This window comes from Diadema setosum, chromosome 15 (genome assembly GCF_964275005.1).
Source record: "Diadema setosum chromosome 15, eeDiaSeto1, whole genome shotgun sequence".
Taxonomy (NCBI): domain Eukaryota; kingdom Metazoa; phylum Echinodermata; class Echinoidea; order Diadematoida; family Diadematidae; genus Diadema; species Diadema setosum.
The window spans coordinates 31,973,825-31,995,587 of NC_092699.1; the positions used below are offsets into that span (position 1 = coordinate 31,973,825).

Here is a 21,763-nt window from a genome sequence, read left to right on the forward strand (position 1 = left end):
CACTATTAAAAAGAACGGGGTTGTTTTTCATTAGGATAGTACACACACACACACACACAGGCGCGCGTGCACACGCACACACACACGTTTTTCGATAATCTTTATTTAGTTTCTGTAATGTCACATGACGAAACAGTCATCTTTAGTGTATGCACACAATATACAATCAGCAATGTTCGATCAAAAACAAACAGACAAACAAACAAATCAATCGATTCTTGACCCGAAAAACGTACAGCTCACAGTTATACACAGACTTACTTTGACCTATGAATCTCAGCATGCAATGCACCATGGGCAGTTTACTTCAGAGCAATTACTTTGAAGTTGTGTTTCAACAATAGATATTTCTTTTCATGAAGAAAAAAAAAATGACATTATGTAACCCATAAAGGGGAGGGAGTTTCAAAGTAATCATAATTCATGGCATAGATCAACTGCCATCTGTGCAGGCCCTGCTCTCCCTCCCAGAGAAAGAAAGAAAAGGAAATCAAAAACTGAAGAGAGTGAAGGCATGACCATTGTTGTTGTGCGGGAATGCAATGGCATACAGATATCTGTTGTGATTGTGACCGGGGAGGTGAGAAGAGAACATCTCCCTGTTGTGACAATGATGAAGATAGGAAAAAGGAACAGAAGACAAAAAGAAAAAAATAAGTCATCTTAAAGGGATCATATAGTTTTGGTTGAGACCTAATTTCAAGTTTCTAACATTTTTGGGTGAGATAATGAGAACCTCTTATGAAATATGAAAGAGCATGTAATTCCATGAGGAATTCAACATTTATTTGATGAAAATTGGTTTTGAAATGGCTGAGATATCCAAAACAGAGCAATTCTAATGAAGTGTGGGACCCACCTTTTATTACGATCGTTTTGCTTTATTTTGTTTTTGGATGTTTCAGTCATTCCAAACCCGATTTTCATCAAAAGAACTTTGAATTCCTCTTAACATGGTATGCTCTTTCCTATTTCATAAGTGCTTTCTTGGTACCTCGCAAAAAGTTAAAAGCCCAATTCTCATCTCCACCAATACTGTACCATCCCTTTAAAGTGTCAGTGGTGAGGAAAGTTGCTACAATATTGATGATGGTGGTGAAGATGATGGTGACAATCATGATTATGGTGATGATGATGGAAATGATGCATGTAAAAATGATGGATGTGTTGATGGTGACATCTTGATTAGAATAGTATATGATAATATGGTAGGGATTGTTTTTGTAATGATGGTGATAATGATTTTGATGTTGATGGCGATGATGATGATGTTGACATTGGTGGTAATAATAGTGGTGATAAGAATGGTGATGTTGGTGATGGTGCTGTTGAAGGTGATGGTGATGGTGATGGTGATGGTGATGGTGAAAGTGATGGTGATGGTGATGGTGATGGTGATGGTGACATTGGTGGTGGTGATGGTGACATTGGTGGTAGTAATGGTGATAGTAATGATAGTGATGGCGATGTTGATGTTGATGATAATAATGATTGTGGTAATGGTGCACAGTGATGATGGTAACATTGGCAGTAATGGTGTTGAGATGGTGATTGTGATGATGACGGTGACATCGGTGGCAATAGTGATGGTGGTGGTGATGACAGTAATGGTGACAGTTGTGATGATGTTGATGTGATGGTGATGGTGGTGGTGGTGGTATGGATGGTGATGGTGTTGGTAAAGATGGTGATGGTGGTGACTGTGATGAAATGATGGCATCAGTGGAAGTAATGGTGGTGTTGATGTTGATGTCAGTGATGATTAATGGTGATGATCGTAGTGATGTTGTCAGAGGTGGTGATGATGGCAATGGTGATGTTGATGTTGGTTATGGGTGGTGGTGATGATTAGAACAATGCACATGATTTGGTGCTCACGGAGATGTTTTCTTGCTGATTAAGGGATAAAGAGATATCAGCAATTATCCTCATAATTATTATAACACATAGATACATAGTAAGGGGAAAAGTAACAATTGATAAGCAGATATACATACACTGTACATATCATATTGTAAGGAAAATATTTGTAATCATATAGATACGAAATTATCTAACTACCAGTTATAGTTTTGCTGTTCAACTTATAAACCAGAAATATTTTTCAGCAATGTTTGAAATCCAAGATATTGAACAGTAAAACATTTCAGGTGAAAGCTGAGGCAATTGTAATACATGTATTTAAAATGTTTCAATGCAACCAATTGAAAAAAAAAAATAGTGCAGAAACGAACTGAGTGTGTCTCTATCAAACCGTAGTGTAGACTTTTTCGTGTGGTTTAATTCAACCCTGCAGGTTATTAAAGGCCACAGAACTGAGATCTAACTCCCTTGTTACATGGTGTGTTGTGTATTTACTGTGCTACCCCCGGGGCTACCCCTCCCCACTGTTCCGGTGATGCGTTGTGTCGGGTGGTGATGGGGGGGGGGGGGGGGGCAGGGATAGTTACTGAATGGCGACGCGACACTCCCCTCTAAACGCCCACCTCGCCATAATCTTTTGACAAAATATTGATTTCGCGAGATACACTGGTACTGATGTATGGAATCCACCCCTCAGACGGGCTATTCGTGTCATCCTGAGGACGTAATACGAAGGAATGATTACGTAACCTCGACTGCCTTTAACGTTTCCGAGAAAACCAAAGTAGTTCCGTGCGCAGTGTATTTGGTTTTAATAGTCCTCACGAGGTCCGAAAGCGCGGGGGCGGCGTTTAAAGAGTCATAATAATCAAATGGCACAGAGCCAACAGAGTCTTTGTTCAAGCATCTAACGATCAAACTTAATTTGTGTATTTTCTAAATATGATTTTGGCATAAAGCCAAAACTGTGGGATGACTGGGAGCGCAACTGATTCTCTGGACATTGTGGATGGGTTGCTTTGATATTAGTGTTTATCCACTGAGCTTCATAAGGGCCACATGCGAGGCAACACAGCAAAGCAAGGGGGGTGAAGGTCACAATACTCTCTGTTCTGATGTATCAAGCCAATACGGAGTTCCAGCCGTTTGTTTGTCAACTGGGGCATATCGGTCACCATTGCAAATAACGGGGCAATAATATAACATCGGGAGGACATTTTTGTGTGCATGTGTCAAAGTCAAGGGGATGCGATTGTACCCCCTCGCCCCTCCCCACCCCCTCCTGATCTTCCTCTTTCTGTATCTCTCACCAAAACACGCGATATTTTCTTTGAAGTTCACCGCCCTTGCCAGTATTTCGTTCACTTCATTTCCGCAGACACAGAAATAATGAGCAATCTAACAGGGCAAAGAAATTTAACCGTGGGATGATATTTAGTGAGTTCCCGGAAAGAGAAGAGAGAGAGAATGGGGGGGGGGGGGGGAGCACATTTATACGTTATTCATTCTCGGCGCCATGAAAAGCTGAAAGAATATGCAGGGGTGCGACTCTGGCTAATAAAAGCAGCGCGCGAACACCAAAAGATAGGTAGGCATACTAAACAACCAATCACGAAAGCGGTAATGTTTACCAATGATTTTTACAGACAATTGTTGGCGATGGGAATCCATGCTTTGCACTATCTGAGGTAGAAATGATGTTGTGGTTTGTTTGTCAGTGTTGTTGTTTTTTGTGTAAGACAGGAAATGAAATATCTGCTGGTTTTCATCCCCATTTTCTTTTATCATTTTCTTTATCGGGTGGGGGACGTTAAGCGCGCTTGTAACTTTTTTTTTCTGGATTTTTCTTGAAATAATAAAAGAACCAGTCCTTTCTTTGCTTAGGCTCTTTCTAGGAAGAGAGAGGGGTAGATTATAGGAGCGAAGAAGGACAGGAATAAGATGATGAATGAGAACAAGGATGAGGCAGAAGAAAATAAAGAGAAGAACAAGAAAAGAAGGAGGAGAAAGAGGAAGAGAAGAATAGTAAGAGAATCAGAGAACGTGGAGGAGAAGAAGAAAATTGAGTGAATGTAGCTTTGAAGTTCATAACTTTTGAACGGATTGTCTGATTTTCCTCAAAACTTTCACTGATGTGTCCTACTAATATTGCTACATTCATTTGTTCCTTCTGATATAGTCCTTCAAACATCATTACGCACTACCGAGAGGGGGCGCTAATTTACTCCTGGGTAGATTCCTCCTCCAGAACATGGCAATTTAATGATTTTGATGTGTGTTTGTAATCATTTTTATTCGTTGTTGCATGATAATATTCTCTACTGAAGCCTAGCAACGCCGTTAACACTCATCGGGTTAAGTTTCCATGGTAACATTAGTCATAACATGTATGTACGTAGGGCCAACCAGTGGCTAGGGCCACTTCGTCAGCATGGTAATCAAAAGAAATTGGCAGCTCCCCGAGGTTTTGAACCTGTCTAATCAGAATAAAGATGGAAACACTTTGTCATGCAGGCAGATCTTAAAGGACAAGTTCACCTTCATAGACATGTGGGTTGAGTGAATGCAGCAATATTAGTAGAACACATCAGTGAGAGTTTGAGGAAAATCCGACAATCCGTTCAAAAGTTATGAATTTTTAAAGTTTCTGCTCAGTCATGGCTGGATGAGAAGACTACTATAGCTTGTGATGTCACATGAGTACAACGGTATGAAGAAAATTCACCTTATTTTCACTTTTCTCGCATAACAAAAGAACACTCGGCTTCTCTCTTATAGAAGGCAAGGGGAATAATATTATCCTTAACATACATCAGTATCAAGTCCGAGAAATGTGCATTTTATTCAAAAAGTAATATTTTGTGAAATTCTCTTTTTATTTTTATTATATCGTTGTACGCATGTGACATCACACACTGTAGTAGTCTTCTCATCCAGCATTGTCCAGCAGGAATTGCGCAGATACTTAAAAAAATATAACTATTGAAAGGATTGTCAAATTTTCCTCAAACTTTCACTGATGTGTTCTACTAACATTGTTGCATTCACTCAATCCATATGTACATGAAGGTGAAATTGTCCTTTAATGAGAATCCACAGGTGGTCCAACGCGGAGAGTGGTTGAAATGTCAATGTGATAATCAGATCGACAAAGAAATGCATCTGAGGTTTGAAGAACTTGATTATGATTATTTTTTAACCTCCCCTTAAGGGGAAAAAAAGTACGATGAATTGAATTTTAAAACAATAATCAAGAAAATTAATCAAAGGATATCGACTCGGACGGGGAACGATTTTTATCAGTAGTGCCGCTTCTGTATACCTTGAGCCATGATTTCGTAGAACGCGCGCCTTGTATGAGGAGATCATTACGCATCGGTGGTGGCTCACAGTTCCGTGTAATTGGTTACCCTGGATACAGCGACAATGATTATGATAATTTTTGAGATTTTCCAGCGATAACACTACGAAAAATAATGAGCACAGCAGCGAACGACACAGCAAGTCAATCTGAGAAATCATAAGAATGTCATGTACGTTTTTTCTTTGATTATTCTGTATTAATTATCGTTATGACCTCTTGGGGCTGATTTGTTTATAAATGGTAACATTTTCAGGGCGCGTTTAGATAGAAGTATGACACACCCATTGTTAAAGCTGAATTGAATCTTTCTTCTTCTTCTTCTTCTTCTTCTTCTTCTTCTTCTTCTTTTTCTTTCTTTCTTTCTTTCTTTCTTTCTTTCTTTCTTTCTTTCTGTTTTTGCTGGCTGGAACATGATCTTATCGAAACCTATTCGCTTTCATGACAAACCGAAATGAAATAGATAAATAAAAGGAAATACTTCCCTGTGCATTGTATTCCTACTCTTCGTTGTGAATCTTGATATATGGGAACTGTTTCATTGAAGCTTAGCGAAAGAAAAATAATATTTGACTGAAAGTGCGTGTTTAGATGGTTACATGTCGTTGTTCCGAAGGTTCGTAATTCCGAAAATGAATTAATGAGCTTCGTTATTCTGCAGGTTCTTTTTATCTAAACATGGAAAAAAGTTTGTTATTGTTGGATTCAGAGGTTTCGTAAATCTGAAAACGAAGTAACGATTCGTAATTCCGAAAGTTCGTTAATCCGAAAATGAAAAGGTGAAAAGAAGGCCAAAGAACATTCGAAAGGACGAACCTCATATAGTCCTCTAATTAACGAACCTTGGGAACAAGGGGCTTTTTTTTCGGAATTAACGAACCTTCGGAATAACGAATCTTATTTCATTTTTGGTTTAATGAATCTTCGGAAGAAAGAACATCACCCTATAAAATTAGATGGAATGAATGCTGTGAAAACACATAATTATATACAAACTTTCCTCAAGAACGAAAACGAAGAGAAAGAGCATTTAAAGTTTACCATGTTTTATTCCCCGGACAATTGAAATTAGTCGCAACAACACACAGTGTATATCCTATCAATATTAGGAGGTGGTGTCACCGTTTCTCAAGACTCCAGCAGACAGCGATCACATGTCCTCCCTAAAGGTTCCTCTTTTTCGACAGGAAGGAAATGAAACAGAAAAATTCATACTTTCCATCGAATTGTTTTTTATCAGTGTTTATGTTGTGATAACCTGACAAAGATGCCTTTCGTGAGAAAAGGGGTGTAGTTGATTACGAATTAAATACAAGATGTGTGTAATTATCACCAACTGGAGAGTTGCGAGGTAATGACATGATAACCACGGCAAATTTTGAAATGTGGCCGAAACCAAATATCACTAGCATCACTAAAGGCACAAAACATTTTGTTCTTATTCTTCATTCATTATTTTTTTTTTTATTCTTAGGTCATTAAACTCTGTGAAATACAATTGAAACTGAGTTCCACAAGCGTGTAGAATTGACAGGTGCATTTATATACTAACTGATGTCAAATTGTATGTCTGACGAAAATGATCAATTGGCATTAACTTTATTTTCTTCGAGAGCATGGACACCTTGTGTTTATGATAATCATGCATCTATCTTGCATCTGCCATTGAATACCACATTTTTGACTTTACAAAAAGACCTAAACAATTTCAACTACAATTTCATTATCATTCATTTTACTCAATGTTGTTCTACATGTATTTGACTTACATTTCCCGACTTGGATGGGGTTGCCTGTAAATAACTCAGGTATTGAAAATATAGTTTTCCCCAAGATGATTGGAGAACTTACTTCACTAAAAATTATGATGCAAAGTTACATAATGAGACAATAAGAAACTGAACAAAATTTGAACAAGGTAAGACATAGGCAAAACAAGAGAAGCAAGCCTAAGCAATTTGAAGGTCAGTGATTTAAAGGTACTATTTACAATTGAGAGCAGTGATTTAAAAATGTTTGAGTTATCACATTTGATGCATACAGTGTAGGTCAGTTGTATCACAAAACATTGTAGCGTATAAAAATTTTGCAAAAAAGCATAAAATATAAGGAGATATCACTTTTTTCCCCAATAAACCGTAACTGTAGACGGTCTGATTTTATTTAGTCTTATTATAACTATTGTTCATATTTTATATATCTAAAAATATTCAACATTGATTATACTGGCGAACTTTTTTACACTGGTTGTCTCTATCCTGAACTCGTATTTTAGAATTATTTTGAAACAATAAAGTTGGGTTTTTGTTCCAACTGCAAATGGTAAACAATGCCTTTAATATCAAGTGTTGTTCCATGGGCGTATTGAAAACGTCACTACAGTTGTGACCGTTATGTCACCTGCGTCATGTTCCTTTCTGATGAATGAATAGGTTGGTAATTCTACTTGAGAGATAGGGAGAGAGGGAGACTTATTATAGAGAAAGAGAAAGAGAAAGATGAAGATATAACTGCATTTTTTTTTTCATGACAGAATGTGGTAGATACGTCGATATAACACTTAGCTTTCCCACCTATTTTTCACTTATGTTCATGTGACCATGATGTCATCATGTCCATCTTTGTTGTATGTGTGAGAAACTTGATGATTCCACTAGAGATACTAGTAAAGAGACAAATAGGGAGGGATATTATATAAATATATATATGAATGAATTTATTACCAAATTTCGATGATATATACATCTCTCTTTCTCTGTGCATATATATATATACATGACTGTATACATATAATTGCATAATTGTATTACATGTATATTATGCTGTTTTTCCTCGCCAATGATTTATATCCCTTCACACCTATTCCCGAAAACTGACGGAAGGGGTGTGTGTGTGTGTGTGTGTGTGTGTGTGTGTGTTTGTTTGACAAAGCCCTACATATGCTATGTTACCATTGGTGACCAGATTGTAAGGTATTGTTTGGGGGTTTTTCCTGGTTACACGAGTATTTGACAATCAAAATGACATGCAAAGTGCAACATGAAGAGTGTCCACAGCACACTCCCGTGACCTATTACCAAGATACTTTTCAGCAAACGCTGATGGGTAATTATACTCCATGCCTTCTTGTACAGCTAGGTTAAGAGGATCTCATGATCCCCTTACCATGTCTTTGCTGTCTTAAGTTTGGAGTATCAAACTGTATTCATATTCAAGTTGATACTGTACTTAGACCACGCTTCTCCACCGCTGCCCACTTTGGCTCCTGCAATTTTTTTTACAAATGCATATCTTCTTTACTAGAGTATTTCATTTTTGGTCGAAATTGCAGTCCACCCGACAGTTTTGCAGCCCACTGGTTGAGATGTACTGTTTTACGGGGACAATGGATATACATGAGACCCATTTGAAAAAAAAAAAAAAAAAAAAAGGCAGGCAAGACAGTATTTTTACAGTATTTACAAGCTTTTTATTCATTTTGTCAGAAAAAGAGGGAACATCATATTCAAACAATCAAACTGTATTATAATACAAGGTAATATGGTAATCCATTCACTGAGCTCCACCAATGTCTTTGCATCCCAACCCCGCCTATGAAAAATCATCCAATCACAATCATGTCATGAACTTTGTAACTGTGAAAAAAAAAAAACCAGAAAAGAAAAAAAGTTGAGGCCAGTACAATGTATTAACACATCTGGATTACATATAACATGCAACATGGTATAGTATAGGTTGAGATGAAGAGTAAGCTTAGTTTATCTGATGAAAATTGGTCATGAAATGGCTGAGACAACCAAAAACAAAGTAAATCAAAGAGATTCTAATAAAAGGTGGGTCCCACCTTTCATTAGGATCCCTATTTGGATATCTCAGCCATTTCAAAACCAATTTCACCAAAATAACTTTAAATCCATCTCAGAATAATATGTTCTTTCATATTTCCTAAGAGGTTTCTCATTATTTCACCAAAAAAACAAAACTGGAAACCTGAAGCCCCATCTCAACTAAAACTATACCATCCCTTTAACATTGATTCCTGACATAGAAAAAATTCATGGTTGATTCTATTGAACATTCATATTATTGTAATTGTGTTCTTAATTGTAATGACCTTGTCACCTGCCAATCGGTCTGGACGATAGGTATGTGTTGCCATGGTGACAGCTTCAATAACGGTAAAATGTAATGGTGAGTGCGGTATTTTCAATGTCACATGGACCAAAGGCCCATTTCGTGAAGATGTTCTTTATCACAAAATTGCAGTTACCACAGCAACCCTGAATTGCGTACACAGATGATTGGTCGGTAATTGCCTAACTGTAGTCATGAACACAGCATTAATTGTACATAGAAACTGTCGCTAACTGCTCTTTAGAACTGATTACTGTGAGCGCTGATTTAGCCCCATGTTCAAATCATGGGAGGTTGTAACAATAAGGTTTGTGAAAAAAAAAAAAAGTGAACAAACTTGTAGTCTACCAGTATTCTCCAACTAAGAAATCTGTTGATTTGCCTGAAAGTAAGTAAAATTAACTCATAAATTAAAAGAAAATTCAGGACTTTTTTTTATTCTGCTGACTTCCTGGATTTCTTCAATGTTTACTATAATCCATGGGTATGACAAAAAAGGCGATAGACATCAGTTTAGAGTGTTGGCATTATTCTTGGTGGTGTTATCATTGCTCAACATAGGGGTCATCTTATTGTTGTCTGAAAGGAAGAAAACAATAGTCACATTTCCAGTGTTTTTCATGTAAACAAGGCTAAAAACAGAGTCTTTTCCAACATTCCTTCCTCTTGTCATGGAGTCCATGTTTGGCTCTCTTGGTTTGAATGAACCCATCCCCATCAATTTTGGTTTTGCTCGCCGATGGGACTGGATTGGCGGTGTTCTGGTTCCAGTGTGTGATGGGTTTAGTACCTTGGTCCACGGGGCGGCATACCTCTTGGGGGACCTCTCGGTGGCCCACGAGGGGGTCCTACAGGGAAGGAGACAGGGGCGAGGTTAATGGTACAGATCAAAACACCATAGAAAGTTTCACTAACTGTAAAAGCTGTCAATTTTGCATACAGATATTTTTGTGATTACATGAAGTCACAGACATTTTCTCAAGATGTTCCTTTACCGATTAGACACCGAGGCTATCATAAGTGCACCAATGCCTGTCTGTTTACTCCACAAACTTTCTGCAACCATGATCACTGCACTCTCTCGCAATTGAGGTTTGTTGATAAGGAGGGATGTGAGTAATGCTACACACACACTAGCATGCACATATCCAGCCAGCCATGGTCATATGTTTCTCACCCCAGGTCAGGAGGCGCCAACTGCCCCAAAGTGAGAACACTGATATTCTTGCACCACAAATTTAATGCGTTCAAGATCAGGTGGCGATATTTTCATGTGTTTTTAAAGTCATGGCCACAACAGAAATCCATGAAATTTGCAAAAAATAACAGCTTTTACAGCAGACTGTATAAAATATTGACAGCAGTGCAGACAAGGCGTCAATCAGGGAGGAAATTGTGCTAAAATGTTAAAAACCTATGTCTAATCTGGCATAAGTCAGAAACAATACAAGAGGGCATGATTAAGTTATACCTAAAGCGAGTGAATTGCATGATGGCCGTCATCATTATCACAGAGATGCCAAGTTCAAAAAACTTTTATGAGTGAGATTTTCATGACTTAGCGTTTTGGCGCTCGCGCGCATGCGCGCGCGAACGAGGAGGATGTCACCCCTCCCATGGTAGGGAGCTTTTTTGAATTTTTAGCTCTTAATGATGCGATCTGGTGCATACTTAAGTGACTATTTTTTACTAATTTTGAAAGACAAAAGGGAAATATACCTTCAATTGCAACTATCACTTGAATCCTTTGAGCTATACTCCTTATTTTTGGCACAAATTGCAGACTTCACCCGATGCGTGAGAAAAATGGGTGCCCTGCGTGAGATCGTGAGACAGGCCCTAAATGCTTGAGTCTCACGCAGAATGCGTGAGACTTGGTAGCTCTGTTATCAGGATTACTGAACACTGTCAGCCATGCAATATCATATCTGTTCAGTGTACATGGAAACAGAATAACAATGAGGTCCCCAAGACCACACATTTCACCTCATCATAATTGGTACCTTGTGCATATAATAAAAAAAAAAAGAGGACATGCTAAATACGGCAATTGGAAAATTGGAACTGCTGAATTCACCTCATTTAAAGGGTGTGTACAGTTCTGGTCGAGGTGAGGAATTAGCTTATAACGTTTTGCGAGATATTCGGAAACCACTCTATGAGATGTCAAAGATCAGGCAATTTTAAGGGGTATCAAAAGTTTATTTGATGAAAATTGGTTTTGAAATGGCTGAGATATCCAAAAACAAGGTGAAACAAAGAGATCCTAATAAAAGGCGTGGCCAGTCGCCTTTTATTATATCACTTTTTTGGATATCTCAGCCATTTGAAAAACGATTTTCATCAAATAAACGTTGAATCCTTCTTAAAATTACATGCTCTTTCACATAAGAGGATTCTCATTATCTCACTTAGGAATGTTCAAAACAAGAATCCCCTCCTCAACCAGTACTGTACAGTCCCTTTAAAGCGGTATCTCATTATAAGTGAGCTTGTCGTACGAGAGTTTCCCTGTATGACTGAACACATGAAAGTGGGATGCAAAGAGCTAAACTAGACAACATGTATATGCATCAGATGTACAGACAACACATTTTTTTCTTGAACTTACAAGTCAGAGTGGTTTTGTAAAGGCCCTAACAAATATATAAATGCATAAAATTCACACTCACCAAAGGGAGGGCCTCTTGGGGGGCCACGGAATGGTGGAGGAGGACCCCTGGGCCCCATAAACCTGTCTGGAGGTCCTGATACCACGGATTGGAACAGAGATTGGAAAACAATATCAAACATGGGAGGTTAGTGTCACTGAAGGTCTACATTTTTTGAACTTGTGACACCTAGGAACTTTTCCATTCTTGTTGTCTCAAACATTTTTCTGATTCTGATATAATCTAAATTCAGACACATTACAGCCTATTCATACAACACAATAAATATTCCTAATTATAACTAGAAAATCAACATATGACACAATTTTCAGGACACATTCTTTTTTTTACATGACACATGCCTAAATATAAATGAATATCATATATTCTAGACATGAACTGATCATCATACAGACCAAATCGTCAATGTTCTCTAAATTCCTTGAACTGTCAGAGATAGGTAGAAGTTGAACATCAATCCCGAGTTGTAAACTCGACAGAAAAGAACAGACTCTATGCACTCAGGTATTGTATTCTCTGAGCAAGATTTGTTTGTACAGACCACTTCTTTTATAATCAGAGTTCATCTAAGCTCTTACAAAGGCAAAGCAGTAACACCTCTAGTGCAGAGCACCTAGAATAAACAAGTCACAACTTGTTTTGGATTGATAAAGAATTTATGTTAGAAATATATATATATATTTTTTTTTTGTGACAAGAGTTCTGCAAAATAAGGAGAAAGAGTATGATGGTGTCATACCTGGTGGACCCATCCTGGGCGGGAATCTGTCGGGTGGTCCACCGGGGAGTGGGGGGCCTCCCATGGGGGGTGGTCTCATGTGTGGAGGTGGCGGGAATGGTCCCCTGTCCCCCATGGGCCCCGGCGGCCGCATCATGGGCGGAGGAGGAGGCCCCCGCATGTCGGGCGGCGGCACAGGTGGTGGAGGAAGCATCCCCCCACCCGGTGGCCCCGTGGGAGGGGGAGGCATGCCTCCCGGACCGGACTGCGGAGGGGGCATGCCGGCGGGAGGCGGAACAGGAGGTGGTTGAAGGGGCGGAGGAGGTAGACCGGGTGGAGGAATAGGGGGCGGCATGCCGGGCAGGGGTAAGCCTGGTGGGGGCATACCGGGCGGTATCATGCCCGGCGGCATGGGGAAGGGTGGAGGGACGGGGACGTTGGTTATCGTCGATGACGAGGGAGTAGTCCCTGGCCCTGCATTTGATGCTGCAACAAAAATAGGCAGAAGAAAATGGGAGGAAAATAAAGTGATAATAGCATATGCTTTATCCTATATAAATGTCATGGTTTACGCATAAGCACATTCATATAATCCACAACTCTTGCCATCACACTTTGACATTGCACTTCAAAGATTAATCACAATTCATACAGGTATAAACTAATTCACACAAAGCCTATACGTGCATTTGCATACTACGTACTACAGTGGACTCCTGTTTTAACAAAAGTCCTCGCGACTGGCAGTTTTCTTTCATTATATCAAAATTTCTTTATAACTGAAGAAATAATCAATAAAAGACATAGAGTGGATAATGATGCGGCTTTAATTTTTACTTCGTTGTAACCGTAATTTCATTATAACCATGTTCGTTATAACGGGAGTGTACTGTATGATGCAAACTTGAGAAATATACTATATAGACAAAACCTCAACTACCTGAAGGGGGAGGAGGCGGGGCCTGTCCAAGTGGAGGCATGCCATTGGCTGAAGGCTGAGATGTAGGCGGAGCATCAGCGAATAATTGATGAGGCCTGTCAGCTTGAGAGAGTGGATTCTGTGCAGCAAGGAGACGCTCTGGAAAGACAAAAAGGTCACAGAACTTAATTTCAAGAAAAACTACACCTGTAAACCAACTCTTATAAATGATAACCATGAAGATGATGATGCTTACCAATATTATTCTCATCTAAATTATCATAAATATGTTAGTTACCACTACCTCTAATAATAATGAATGATATCATTGTTGTTATCAGATTACTACTGTTGGTACTGTAATGATTTTCATTATTGTTGTCATTATTTGAACTCACATTCATATTGATTATGACAACATCATAAGCTCATTAGGGCAAAAAGTTTTCATATCTTGTATGATTTTAAATATTAAAAAAGATAAGCGAGTTTATTAATTACTTTGGTTGGTGCAGTTATAAGGAAAAAGAGAAAAAGGGTTTATGTATGTAAATGTCTTTCAGAATGAAATCATATATCAGTGTTTTATAGGTTCTGTCATAAAAATGTCAAGTGGTGAATTAAATTTGAACATTACTTGGACCCTTGTCTAATGTCACATCAAATTTCACACAACTTGCATGATCTGAATCTTCGAAGTAATCTTTAGCTAAGACAGTTTTAACTGACGTACTCATCACGGAAATTCCTCCCACAATTACTGCATCACTGCATACACAGAAACATATTCCTGACTGTTACTTCAACGATGGTGCTCTCCGTTTTACATAGCAAAAATTTCAAGCTTACCTGCCGCAGATCCATGTCTCTCTCCTCTCGAATCCTTCTTGAACGCGTACGATATCGTGATGGCGCGGTTGCACAAGTACTGCCCATTCATGGCCTCGATGGCCGCATCGGAAGCCTCAAAGCTGGCAAAGTTGATGAAGGCGTAGCCCTTCGAGTTGCCCGACTCCACGTCCCTCATAATCTGCAGGAATGACAGAACAATGGGACATCATGTAGGCTGTGATATCAAAGCTGTTAGTATGGTGATTCTTTTTCTTTCACATTATCTTACCTGTTGTATTTGTTATTTTCTCTTTTTGAACATGTGGACCCCTTTCCTAGATGCAAATGGTACTGAAGCTGGAGGAAAAAAGTTGGATAAAAAAACCCTCCCCAAAGCTCTTTCTAGCTAAGCTGTAAAAAGGAGTTACTGACCATGGCCATACATGCACTGAAAAATCAAAGTTCCCCGTACAATTCCCCCCCCCCCCCCCCCCACCCGACACACAAATCCTACAAATATTTTTTAGTGCAAATATATCTATTCTTACATTCTGGCTCAAAGTATTATTGATGTACATGACTGTGAACACACAAAATCTAAACTATATTAGGTAAATTTACACGTGTAAGAACAGGATTACACAAGAACAAGTGAACGAGTTATCCACTGACATGCTTTCACAGTTACAAAATGTCTTCATTACAAATATGTACATGTTTTTGTTTTTTTATGGTCAGATTTATGGGTCTCCATAAATATGTGAAAAGACAAATAACATGCATTAACTGCTTTGCAGCTTCTGCTTTTCTTTTCTTTTACTTTGTTTCTGTTTTTTTATGTAATCAAAAGAGAAAAAGAATTATTTCAAATTAAAGTCACCTGCGATTTTTGTTAATGAGTATGATTACACATAATCAGGATTTAGGCAAGGTCATTACCTTTGGTGTTTGTAAGATCACCCCAAAGGCACTGAATGTGTCATAGAGAAGCTTTTCATCAATTTCAGGATCAAGATTTCCAATAAATATGTTGGCACCAACATCGAGGTTCTTCTGGTGAGCTGAGGCCTGCAACGACAATGTAAAATCAGGATAGGATTTCAATAAAATTACATCACATTATTCAATGATATATCAAAAGGATCAAATAAAATTATGCCCCCCCCCCAAAAAAAAAAAAAAAAAAACTAAACAAAATCACTGTTGTGGATTATAAATGCACTACTTATCAACAGAAAGGGAGGGTGTCTCTTACACAGAAATAAAAGGAAGCTATGATACTCAACTAAGACGAAGAGGGCAGACGAGGGAGACTGTTTGTTTTGAGTCTTGAGAATTATCTATTCCTTCCTACATGGACGCCTCAAATTCTAGACTACTCATTTAGGCCACAGGGCATCAACAGTATCTGTCCAGCCATATTTTGAGATATTCTTACAGGGCGAAGAACTGCAGAGAAATTTCCTTACAATGTATTAAAATGAAATCATCGCAATTTCACACAAAGCATATTCAGGACCACTGCAGAGAAGCTGCAATTGGTTGAGTTCTCATGGGATGCCATATTTAATACATTTACAGACACACCAACTACTGGTTCTGCAGTAAAAAACTCACTTTTAAGAGGTCAGCTCTACAAAACCCTCTAATAATAACAAGGTGATGTTTATATTTCGTTGTTTTTGTATCCTGATAATAGCGAGAAACCTGATAAAACAAGGTAACTGTCAGAATTTCAGATAATCATTATAACCCCAAATTACCCTGTAGTTACATAACTTTCTTAACATGTTTTTTTTTTTCTGTTTTATAACTTTCTTAACATATTTTTTTTTTCTGTTCTATAACTTTCTTAACATGTTTTATTTTTTCTGTTCTTTTGCTCAAACTTGTACACCTCTTCTCTATTGATACCACATTGGGACAGTGCTTCCTGTGAGGTACATTTTCCCTTCAGCAAAAACAGAGAGTTTCAAACAAGCAGACTTTGGAGCAGAGACAGAACTGGGCTCGCTCACCTTGTTGACTCTGACAGGCTTGCCATAGAGCTTGATCATGTTCAGAACCTTGATGGCATAATCAGCATCCTCCTCCCCCATGAACTCCACAAAGCCATAGCCCTGGTGAGCCTGGGTCACCCGATCTTTGGGCATGTGGGTGTTCACTGGAAAAAAAAACAAACAAACACACTCAAGAATTCAAACTTTTAAAGGTCTTTCAAAATCGTGGGAGACGGCAATTTGACGCTTCTTCATATCCCCAGTGTTCTGATTTCTGATTTCACTGGTCTGCAGTCTAAAGCATGTTATGGCATTACTACACTGTGACATCTTTGGAAAAGATTTCAAAAGAATTATCAAGTGTCAAATGTTTACATTGTATGTATGATATCAAAGACTGTTATACAAAGTTGTAAATCTAGACCCTTGCTATATCCAGGCTCACACCAACTTTCTAAACATGTTTATTTATCTCTCTCTCTCTCTCTCTCTCTCTCTCTCTCTCTCCCTCTCTCTTTCTTTACCTCCAACTTTTAAATCTCTCCTTCATTATCTACATTGCATTCAAATCAAGTGCATTTAATTAAATTCTCTTCAAACACAAAAATTGTGAAGTGCCAAATACTGGTGCAAATTGACTAAAACTCAACTTTGCATGGTTAAAAAAACAACAAAAGATATATAAGCTGGATCAAAAGATATGATTAGAGCTGTTGAAATGTCAATAGATATTAATGTATTCAAACACAGTCTGGTCAGAAATCCACAGTGGCTTCTTTGTCATTAAAATAAAAAGAAGAAATTATCAATTTTGAATAGTAAAGATGCTAATTCATATGGGAAGACGCATAAAAAAAATTTGTTCTGTTGCCTTGATTGGCCACTGCAGTGCAGTGTCGACCAAATGGTATTTCATTGGCCACATTTTCTGAGCTGCACACTCACCCACAGGTCCCGCCTGCAAGAACAGTTCCCATAGTAGTGCCTCTGTCACCTTCTCATCCAAACCTCCCACGTACACAGTTGCATCTGTAGGGAGAAAATTTCAGGAATAGAAAGGATGGAGCAATACAACTGAAATAACTGACAAAGCATGGTAATACATTGTACTATAATTGTGCATTTTATATCTACAGCCCCAGGAGGGTCCAGAAGATGAAAAATGTATTTTCAAGGAATAAACCCACAGTTTTCTGACATGTTTTCTTTAAATTAATGGCTAAGCACACTTATTTCTGTGTATCATTTATTGCATGGAAGAAAATGCTATTTAATGGTAAAAATCATATACCATTATTAGCCCCAAAATAGGTCCAGTTGGGTAAGATCAAATGCACACCAAATTGTGAAAACACGAATATGGATATGTGGGACTGTTGCAACAGGCCTTATTGGTTGCAATTCACATTGACCAAATGGTAATCTAGTGTGTACATGAAAAGTCAATGTCTATAAATTTCAAAGAATCACTTCTAGTGCTTTTCACTAATGACATAGATGGAAAAAAAAAACAAAAAAAAAAAACTATGCTGTATGATTACAAGCTGTATGTACAGATTCCTAAAAATTATTTTATAGGAATCTGTATATGTACATTTAAAAGCTGTACACTTTTTTGGCAAGAAATGGCTTTTTGAGTTATAGAATGACAGTCAATTAGAAGACATTGGAAAGTTTCGAATTTTTTGAGTGATGACCACTGTGAAATAATGTTTGCATACCAAGTCAAAGACCTGTGCTGGGACAAACTAGCATTCTGCAGATTACTTTGAAATAGATTTTTTTTTTTTTTTTCACTTTTACAGCAGTCCTATCCATTTTGATAATCAAATGTTTCAAATTATTTGTTACTGTAGATGCCATATTTTTGTGGGGTATTCACTTTTTTGTGAATTTTTTGAGTCACGTGCTAATCTTGAAATCAAATTTCAAAATACACAAAAATATTAACTCTGATCCTGACACGAATGCAACCTGCATGCTTTAAAACTATTCTCAGCTGACTATTACTGCACTCCACGATCGTGAATTTAATCCCTCACGAAAGTGTTGGGAAATCCCAACTCGCAAAAAGTTAGACCAATCGTCATCTCAGATATACCTTTGAGTGACTTACATGTAAGATCTAGCTCTAAACATGTTTATAGCTTCAGCTGTTTACAGTGAATCTGTTTTCGAAAACGCTGTCAATTTTGTGCTCTCCAGTCTCCACTGGTCTAAATACATGACACTCGGAACAGTAGAGGAGCTGTGTAATTCAACCACAATGCAATGCTGTCCAAAATTTGACCGCCTGTTATATATGTACATGTAGCTGCAGAACCTATTATGCACAGGGACACAGGGTCGAATATCTTGGCACGGGAGGTCAAACCTTGGTGTGGGTGCTGATACTACTATTGGACCCTGGAGTCTTACTAGTAATAACTAGTATAAACATCCCAAACAACCCAACTTCAACTAGATCTACAGTTGTAGATGTCTAGACTAGACATTATGCCTACATACGTAAATACAACCATGTCCATGACAAAGTTTTCACACAACATCGCAGGCCCTAACCTACGTCCTACCAAGCTCAGTTACGTATGATCCTGTCATTATTATTACAACTGTATTCTTATTACCTTAAATCACAGTCTTCAGCAGTGCGTTTTCTTTTCAAAACACTGGAAAAAACAATATTTTCGTGGCATTACATTTTTGTGAATTGGAGCCAACGGCTTTTTGCGTCATGAAATTTTCGCGCGTTGCTTAACATTTAATGGGTGCATATTGACTCTAGAGTTAGTGTAGACTAGTCAATTCCAAGAACTTTCAGTTTCATGTGCATTTTAATTTTGCAAATTTTGGTTCTTGCAAAATTCGCAAAATAAAAATCAAATGCACACGAAAATTCCATGTTTTAAGGCATTGCAGTTTTGTACAGCGTAGCTGCTACAATGTTTGACCAAAAGATCGGTCTGTATCTGGTCACCGGGGATATTATTTTGTGGAGACTGCGTCTGGCTTCACAGAATCACACATCCCCTGTCTAACGTTTATACTCTTATACGGAGGAGGAGAGCGATCCGATAACGTCAAAAAAAAAATAAAGACTCCTCCAGACAGACGGATCTTTCTGTCTACTGTTCTACAATGTATGATTGATTGATGGACTTTAGCTTATTGTAGAGCCTCATTTGATTATCTACTCCAGTTAAATTACAGGCCTGCACTGCTGTCACAGTGTCATCATCGACGACATAATCAGCCGATGATAATGATCGAGATCGATACTTAGGAAACAAGGTTTAACTAACGTTAGCAGTTTGACACTATTTCACACTGACCGACTGTCATGTCAGTGACACCCATGCCATGACAGAGATCGTGTAGCGTAAATTTATACGTACAAACCCCGAATTAGAGACCAGTCACATTCGCAATCATACAGCTTGTTCGAGGTCCCTTGGCCCTACATGTACGCCTAATCACTCGCTCACTGCCGCGTATGCCGGCTGCCTTCGTGAACTACTTCAGTACTTGACTAAAAGTCTTGCTCTTTTGTCTCTCAACATACTCAAATTTCCAAATCATTTACAACTTTTTAAAAAGCGATGAATGACACTTACCTTGATTTCTTTCTTGTGGCGGACCAGCTGCCATTATAGGGTAATTTTCGAGTGATAGTGCACGAGTTCTTCTATCATTATTTCAGTGAAATAGATTCTACAAAACAGGATACATAACCTATCGTACGTAGTCGAAATACGTCGTGGTGCGGATGCGATGGGACTGTGAACGAATGGGTTGCGTACTGGTAGTACGTAAACGTCGTACACGACGAACACACGCTTGCAACGTAAAGAATGTTAACATATTTTATTTTTTGTACGCAGGTACCATAGGCGCAAAGATATCTCCTTAAAGGATACCAGTCTGCATGCAAAAACTAAAAGTTATGGTAGCATTCATGAGAAAACTTCTTACTAGGCGTGGAACTTGGCTCAGCTGTTGAATTCTGACATTAATGTTAAAAAGGAGACGGATCCGACGTAGGCTGAAATTTTGACAGGAAAAATATCGAAAATGTTATGACACACTTAAGTTCGCCATATGGCGTTCACCAGTTTCTTAAAGTAGAATTCCGGGCAAGTTTAAACTTATCTGTTGAGAAAGAGTTAGACTTTATGCACAACAGGAAATCAAAATTAATAAGGTGATTATGAAATCGTATATGTAAGTTTCGCTAATATTAAAAAAAAAATACGTTTCTTGAAGAGTCAGTATCGTAGGTCCTATCAATATGCAACTGAGTAAGCTGGTGCTGTCATTGCCTCACAGCTTCCCATTTACCATATCATAGTTTGTACTCAAATCTTGACAATTCCATAGAATGTATGTTGTTAAAAAAAAAAAAAAAAAACGATTATGCCTCTATAAAGGCTTTAATCGTAACTACATGCCTGACTGATCATTGTTTTGAAGTTAAGCCTACAGGAATAACACTGTGCTTTACACTTTTATACCGATAGCAGAAATATTAAAATTATCGTCAGTTTTTGTTTTTGTTTTTGTATTGTACTCGACCAAATGGAAAATTGTGAGGCCAGATGACCGACCATCGATTATCTCACTTATGGGCCTAAATATTCGTGTCTCCATGTCAACTATTAGTATTCTCGAAATGTGCAAAAATTAGAAAAACTCACAATCTTTCCGAATTCTATCCAAATTTGATCAAATTTTACTGTTGTAGGCCTACTTATAAGAATTTACTCTTTTTTTTTCTTGTTCAAAACTACTTTAAACTGGCCCAGAATTTTCCTTTTCATCTTATGCCTATATATAGGCCTACTTTGATTTTGTTTTCAATTAATACACGCTTGTCTAATATCTGCATTTGGCTTGAAATATAGCATTAACTTTGCTATCATCGGAGGATACTTCCTCAAATTACTTGTTGAATTTCGCAGTAGGATTACTTTATGTAGGTAGTTTAATATTCCATTTAATACATTTAATTGATATGACAAAGAAACGTGTCTTCATGCACGGCGCTGTAGCAAACAAATCATATGGCTTTGTGATTATGTAGTCACACCCGGCTCCTAAAGCGGATGACGTTGACCCCTTGTTTTTTCATGGACAAGAATTCAAAATGTCAAAGAAGTGACATCTCCGTCATACCAGTGATGATTGTTTAAAATGGCAGACATTGGGCATGATTATATCGGACCCGGATGTCGGATAGGCCACTATACCCACTAGCTAATCTGTTTT

The 21,763-nt window shown here is 38.1% G+C and overlaps 1 protein-coding gene across 2 annotated transcripts; it reads right to left on the bottom strand.

Moving 5' to 3' along the window:
* Positions 1-8,670: 8,670 nt before the first annotated feature.
* On the bottom strand, positions 8,671-20,226 carry LOC140238489 (uncharacterized). Of its 2 annotated transcripts, none has more exons than XM_072318394.1 (9): positions 20,113-20,226; positions 17,444-17,527; positions 16,517-16,662; positions 15,438-15,566; positions 14,517-14,697; positions 13,689-13,826; positions 12,770-13,234; positions 12,031-12,105; positions 8,671-10,206 (listed from the first exon to the last, which is right to left on the bottom strand). In XM_072318394.1, exons 1-9 carry the CDS (start codon positions 20,144-20,146, stop codon positions 10,142-10,144), a joined length of 1,317 nt encoding a protein of 438 aa, XP_072174495.1. In that variant the 5' UTR covers positions 20,147-20,226; the 3' UTR covers positions 8,671-10,141. The 2 variants fall into 2 exon arrangements, with proteins under 2 accessions (XP_072174495.1, XP_072174496.1); XM_072318395.1 differs by lacking the exon at positions 20,113-20,226 and adding an exon at positions 19,894-19,949.
* Between the last annotated feature and the right edge of the window lie 1,537 nt (positions 20,227-21,763).

Bases quoted from the DNA above. Each gene is read 5' to 3' on its own strand.
- LOC140238489 (XM_072318394.1), bottom strand. From the start codon at position 20,146: ATGGCAGCTGGTCCGCCACAAGAAAGAAATCAAG. The intron at 15,567-16,516 runs GTGAGCGAGCCC...TTGTCGTTGCAG, and splicing joins AGCCTGTCAGAGTCAACAAG to GCCTCAGCTCACCAGAAGAA. The intron at 10,207-12,030 runs GTGAGTGTGAAT...CCTTCCCTGTAG, and splicing joins CCCAAGAGGCCCTCCCTTTG to GACCCCCTCGTGGGCCACCG.